Genomic DNA, 6364 nt, shown 5'->3' on the forward strand with positions numbered 1-6364 from the left:
CTCATTCCAGCTCTCATTTCCTGGGCTAAAATGAGAAAGAAAGGGGACTTGTGCTCCACTTTGTGCTTCTGCARGGACTGTTATTGAGGGGTTGCTGTCTCTGCCTGATCCTCTGTGCTCTCTCCATCAGCACAGCCCGATGCTTTCAGGCTGAGCTCTCTGTTCCAGCAGCACTGTAAACATCCCCTGGCCCTTGACAAGCACAGCACAGCTCCATTTCAAGGGAGCTGAAATGATAGAGGCATGAGAGGAGCAAGGACAGGAGCAGCTGTTTTGGTGAAAAACACCTTCATCAGAAGAGTTAGTTAAGGATGACAACAAAAAACTTTATTTGAAAAAAATTATTATGTATTGAAAATATACAGTAGTATATCAACCTTGGTGTTTCTGTCCCTCCCCCAGCACAGGTTACCCTACAGGCTTTTCACAGCAACCAGATTTAACAGTTCTTGTCTCCTTTGTCCCTCCCTCTCAATGTGTCCAAATCCTGTCATCAGCAAGAAAACAACAAACAAAAGACCCACTTCTTTCTGACTCAGTAGGTATTTAACAAATCCCAGTCCTCCACAGTGAGGCACAGATGCTTCTGTTTGGAAGTCCTTTCTGTCTCTTGTTCAGCCAAAGCTCTTTTTTTATTGTTCTTTAATTCGTGGCTGCCTGCAACCTCCTTTTTCAAAGGTAAATGGCAATTTTGAACCTTTTCCTTGTAAAACTGTAGGTTTCCAGATGCTTTAGCTTCTGGCTCCTCCAGCGTGCATTTGACTACTTCCTCTATTCTGCGTGTCTTGCCATCTACAAGCAAAAAAAAAAATTTAAAAAAAATCAAGTTTAGATTTTGGGAGAAACAGAATTATGCTGTAAAATGCATAACTTTGTGGTACAAATTGTTTTGGCCAAGCCAACTTGGAATTGTACAGAGGAGAAAAAATACAATTTTGGACTTTTTAAGGAGAAAACTCAGTTGTATGTTTCCCTAAGCAGGCTGCTGTGTTGTACCTGGAATTATCAAGCAGCCTAACAAATTAAAAAACTCATGTTTTATTTTAATGCAGTTGCACAAAGGGCTGAAGTTGCACACCTGAGATGCTATTGATACTAAAAAATAAAAATATGGAAATTTGAAGAAAAGAAAATAACTGTGGTGTCCATGCAGTTACGTACAGAAGCGAAGAGCTGCTGCTCTGGATCTCAAGTTGTCCTGGGGCTTCATGGCCTCCATAACTGCCTGTTCCCACTGCAGAACTGTCTGAAATAACAGATGAAGGAGTTAAGATGTTTCTTGTAAAATTTACAGAAATATCATTGGAAACAACTCTATCCCTTGTTCTTCCCTATTAAGCATTTTTGTACTCTTTAAGGCAAATTTTTAGAGAGTAAAATGATGTAACCCCTCCTACCTGCTCTGCCCATCCCTCTGTTTTGCAGTTACTGTGATCAAATTCTTTCAGAGGCACTTTTGAGTGAACCAGGCCCATCTGCATTTGGAGCCGCTTAATGACAGCATTGACATCCTGGAAAAAAGTGAAATAGCACAGTCAGAGGGCAAGAACTTTTATTACCCTTGTCCAGCAAACTTAATCCAAGGCTTTTTACCTTAAGACCTGCCCCAGAAATGTCCAAACAGTTCAATTTCTTGAAAGAAAGAAGGTATCCAACTCCCACATCTGTGATTTTAGGGTTACCTGCGARGCCAAGTAAAGTTAATTAAGTTGCATCTTGTGGAAAAAGAGGAACAAAACAGCAAGGAAGTATTTGTTCCAAAGGCTAGTACTGGAACAAGACTGACTTTTCCACTCTTAATTATCAAAACACAAATATTTACAATACCAGTTCTCAAAATATTAAAAACATTTATGTACGTAGCAAGTGCCTGAGGCTTCAGGCCTGCCCTGCCCCTTCTGGCAGGTTCCTGGTGAAACCTGGGGTTGAGCACTTGGCTCATGRGAATCAACAAATCAATTGTGTTCCTTCAGCACTGAGGATAAATTCTTTATCAGAAAGGGCACAGGCTTTTTCTAATCTGAGACCACAAAGCACTTACAGGACAAGTCCAGCACCAGCAGATTCTCCAGCCCCTTTTTCAGCACTCGGACGGGCGCTGTCATCCTGCGCAGGCCGGCATCTGACAGGGAATTGTCCTTCAGGAGGAGCCTTTTCACACTGCCAGGAGAGACACAAACATGGACTTCATGGGCATTAAGTTTAGCAAAATATCTGTTGTGGGTTAAAATTTCAAACCAAGACAATATCCTAAAACTCTGTRTCAGAAGGGTCATCCCGTGCCAGCCCCTACAGTCTTGGTGTAAAAAGCAGCGAGGAAGGAGCCTGGGTTAGCAGGAATAACAAAAATCTTGGTATTTCCTTGCTAGCTCAAGAGAAATGCTGCTTGAGCAGCCATTCCCACAGCTCCAGTGACAAACTGATCCCAGAGCCAACATTTGCCAACAGACACAATAAGCTTCTTTATACCCTCAAGTTCTTTATACCGAGGCTGCCAAACTGAAATGCACTTCAAAACTAAGAAAAATGCTTGGCAAAACGAGAGAGGACAGATTTGATAAGTGATACAGCGATGATTTTAAGAAAATAATGAGGTATTATAACATAGATGAATAAAACTCAGGAAGAAGCATCACACTAAAGCACTCTCTTCAGAGCATTTCAAGACAAAACCTTGATGCAAATTGCACCAAAATCTCATAGCAACATATTATCCCTAACTAGCAGTCATCCTACCTATTGTTTCCAAAATTTTCTACTTCTCATTCTYTAGTATCAAATAAAATTACAGAACTCACTGTTTTTGAGATGTTAACTAACCAAATATTCAATGTCCTGCTTGCAGAAATCTTCATCTAGAACACTAGTTTGGTTAAACATTTGGCTGATAAAGTTCCCCCTTGAATAAAAGGAAATATAAAAGTGTTTCAAGTGCTTAAGATTAATTTTTTTACCTGGCCAATGAAAACTGTAAAACACGAGACTGTAAATTATCTTTAGGTAAGCTTAAATGTAAACCACCATATTTTAGGACTTTTTATAATTCAGTATGTACTTTGTGTACAACAAATTCTGTATTTTGTTTACCTCCAGAACAGGTTTTATGAACAACCAGAAATCTTCCACCTTACACACTGCAGCCTGTGAAACTTCCCTTTAAAGTTTCTGCCTGATTCTTTGAACTGCTTAGTGGTAGGAAAGAAAATGTCATTTTTAGCTCAAGAAACTGGTACCTAGACAGGGCCTCTTTGGTGAGGTGTTCCAGCAGCTCGTGTTCATCTCCAAGTTTACAGCAGGAGAGATCCAAACACGTCAGCTCCCGGAAAGACTTAATTTCTTCAAGCTTTTCAGAGATAACCAGGTATCTGCAAAGCCAAGAAAAAAAAAAAGCCTTCAGTGCTGTAAGGAGGTGTCTATATCCTCAAGTGTCATAWGCACAGTGCACTCATTTGTGCTGAGTGTCAATGAGAAAATTGACAGAAATTATCCAGCTACACCAAGTACCTTTTTATGTGCAGCTGGCACATAATGTGTCTGAATTCCCAGCTTTCTCCTTAAATCAGTCATGGTTTTGCTTTGATGCAAAATATTGGGCTAACACGGCTTCAGCTTGCAAATATCGCTAGCAGGAGCTTCTTTACAGATTATTGCTGTATTATTTCAGAATAATAAAAAATATCCTAGTTTATCATAAGTCAGCTTCACCAACTGCTGTTCCTCTGTGTCTAGGATGGACACAGACATTCATCCAGGTTTAAAACACACTTCAAACGTGGATTTTAAACAGTTCAGAAAGCTTGTCAGTGGCAAAATTTCACTTTTCATAAATGTCAATAAAATACTTGACCAGGGGTAAAAGTCCAGGAGTGGCCAGAGCTGTGGCTACACCCCAGGCAGCAGTTACTCCATGGGTTTTTTTTTTTTTTTTTTAGCTGTGCTGGTTCCCTGGTCTGATTCACTCAGCAGCCACGCAAACATCTGTGCTGGAGCTATTCAGTAGGAGGTTTAGAGATGGGAACAAACCACTGAAGAATGGCAGGCATGAGTATGCAGTAATGAGCACGTAGCCCTCAACACCTCCCCTGCAGTCACCTCTCACTGTCCCTGTGGCCAGACAAGCTCCAAATTCACCAATTTCTCCTTAATTTACCTCATCTTCCCCACGGTAAGACACACTCTGAGGCCAGCATCTTCACTGCATAAACTGGGGGTGATTGACTGATTTGTCCATGTAAATAAGGGACTTTAATATCCTCCCAGTGGAAGTTTACCCATCAAACCACCCCCCTAAAACCCTTTGCTTTGCAATCTGGTTCTGCAGAAAGCACCACAAACAGAGCACAAGCCAGCTCTTGAGAGAAATGACTAGCTCAGGGGGAGTTCTGGAGAGGAGAGCAGGCTCTTTTAGAAATAAAATTCATCAGAAAATGCCTTAATGCTTTACTTCCTCAATTTCAAAGATTTGGTGCTTAACTCAGCTTTCTGTAATGGCAAAAAAATGCCAGAAGTAGCTTAATTTCTAAATTAAGCCCATAAAATTATCTGTGCTAGAGATAAAAAGGGAGTAGGTTTAAAGGATAAAACAAAGGATAATTGACTTCTACTCGAACATTCCTACCGTGCTCAGAACACCCTTGGCACTTCAAATGAATATGCCAGCACTTTGATTTTAAACTGGATAAACCATCCCTTTTTCAAGTGTAGAGATGGGAGGAACAGGTTCTGTTACTGGGAGAGGCTTCAGTAGGAGCAAGGCTTTAAAAACATAAAYCAAYCYTARATTTGGCAAGACTCAGTGAAAGATGGTGGGCRTTGAGGAGATGGGAAAACTAGTGCTGGACTGTAATCAGGACCTTGTTAAAAGTATATTCAATATGGAGATGGGAACAACAATAAGGTAAAACCTGTCTGATTTCAAAGCCTGCAACTTGCCTACAAGCCTGTATCTTCTTCTGAGCCCCCAAAATGAGATGGGACAGCAAGCTCATAGCTGATAAACCCAAACAATTTGCAAGGGTGTATTTTATCTGTACAGTCAGTTAAGTGTGTCGAAAAGCTTTTAAACAGCAATTAGAGAAACATCCCATGAAATGCCTGAGAAGGCACTAAGCACCTGGATTGCCACGGAAGTGGCTGATTATTATTGTTAAAAAATAGTTGCAGGTTTAATCCTCCACAAAAGATCCCCTGTTAGTTGACACAGATGTCGTCTGTTCCCTTTGTTATGATTTGTGTCTTAAAGGGAAACGTGCAGCTGCACTTGTATGAAAGTGATGGGGCAAAAGGCAGCAGGCACAAGAATCAGATAAGGCTCAGRGCATTTCATTAAAATTAGGTGGTGTTATAAGCMCAAAATATATTTTTATTTWATTTAATCTAGGGGAAGCTTGAAGTGTGCTAGCAGAAAGCCCTAGCAAGATTTGTCAGTGGGCACACTTACCTATTTCGCAAGCACAGTGAGCACAGCACCAAACTGCCATAGGCTTCAGTGAACTTCTGCAGAGCTCTCAGTCCYGTCACTGGCTCTGTGAACTTTTGTCTTGCTTCTGCTGCTGAAAAGAGCTTCTCAGCAATCTGCTCTGGGAAACCAATCAACGAGTCAATGTGATCAACATTGTCAGAAATGTAACCCAGCACTAGGCTGAAGAGGGACTTGGCCGAGTAGCGGAGGTTCCCCTCCTTGGTGTACGTGAAGATGAAATGATCAGTCCTCTGCCTCCTTGCCCTATCGTCCTCCCTGTTCATGCACAGCTCCACCGAAAAACTTCTGGAAAACAAACTAAAAGGTCTTGTTTTGGGAGTGACATTCTGTACGCCGCCTGCACCCTGATTTACCACGTGCAGCTTCCCATTCTCACGCACGTATATCGGCCCAGAATCCAAATGGCTTTCTGAGTGGAGACAGTACGACATTCCCCTCGACCCGCTCTGCAAAAACAAACCACAGACAGGTGAAGAACAGCCACAGAGGAAAACATGACCCAGGGAAGCCCCCAAACCTGGCAGCTCCCCTTAGAGCCCTGAGTRTGGCCACGTAGCCCTGCGGTGCAARGAGGGCAGGCCGTGTGGAGCAGGGCTGTGAGCTGCCTGCCCTAAACCAAAAACCCCATCCCAATGGGAACCGGAGCCCRGGCTGGCTCAGAGGCCCGGGATGGATCCCAGCTCCGGGATGGAGGCAGAGGGAGAGGGAAAAGGGCTGGGGTTGTGTGGGAAGTGGCCCCACAAGTAGGCCTGGCTCTGCTGCAGGCAGGAGCAGGAGGAGGAAGAGGAGGAGAAGGGCACATGCCTGACTGCAGCAGGGCAATGGAGCCGGCTGGAACCTCCCTGCCTCCCCGGGAGGGTGGGCATCTCCCCGTGCCCCTTC

The 6364-nt window shown here is 43.0% G+C and overlaps 1 protein-coding gene across 1 annotated transcript; it reads right to left on the minus strand.

The window, feature by feature from the left end:
• Nucleotides 1-305: 305 nt before the first annotated feature.
• On the minus strand, nt 306-6298 carry LRRC42 (leucine rich repeat containing 42). Its single transcript, XM_057367004.1, has 7 exons — nt 5441-6298; nt 3234-3365; nt 2042-2160; nt 1594-1682; nt 1398-1511; nt 1162-1246; nt 306-792 (listed from the first exon to the last, which is right to left on the minus strand). The coding sequence occupies exons 1-7, from the start codon at nt 5911-5913 to the stop codon at nt 536-538; spliced, it is 1269 nt and encodes a 422-aa protein (XP_057222987.1). The 5' UTR covers nt 5914-6298; the 3' UTR covers nt 306-535.
• Between the last annotated feature and the right edge of the window lie 66 nt (nt 6299-6364).

Source organism: Malurus melanocephalus, unplaced genomic scaffold (assembly GCF_030028575.1).
Source record: "Malurus melanocephalus ecotype Western Australia unplaced genomic scaffold, MMel_1.1 scaffold_74, whole genome shotgun sequence".
NCBI classification, from domain to species: domain Eukaryota; kingdom Metazoa; phylum Chordata; class Aves; order Passeriformes; family Maluridae; genus Malurus; species Malurus melanocephalus.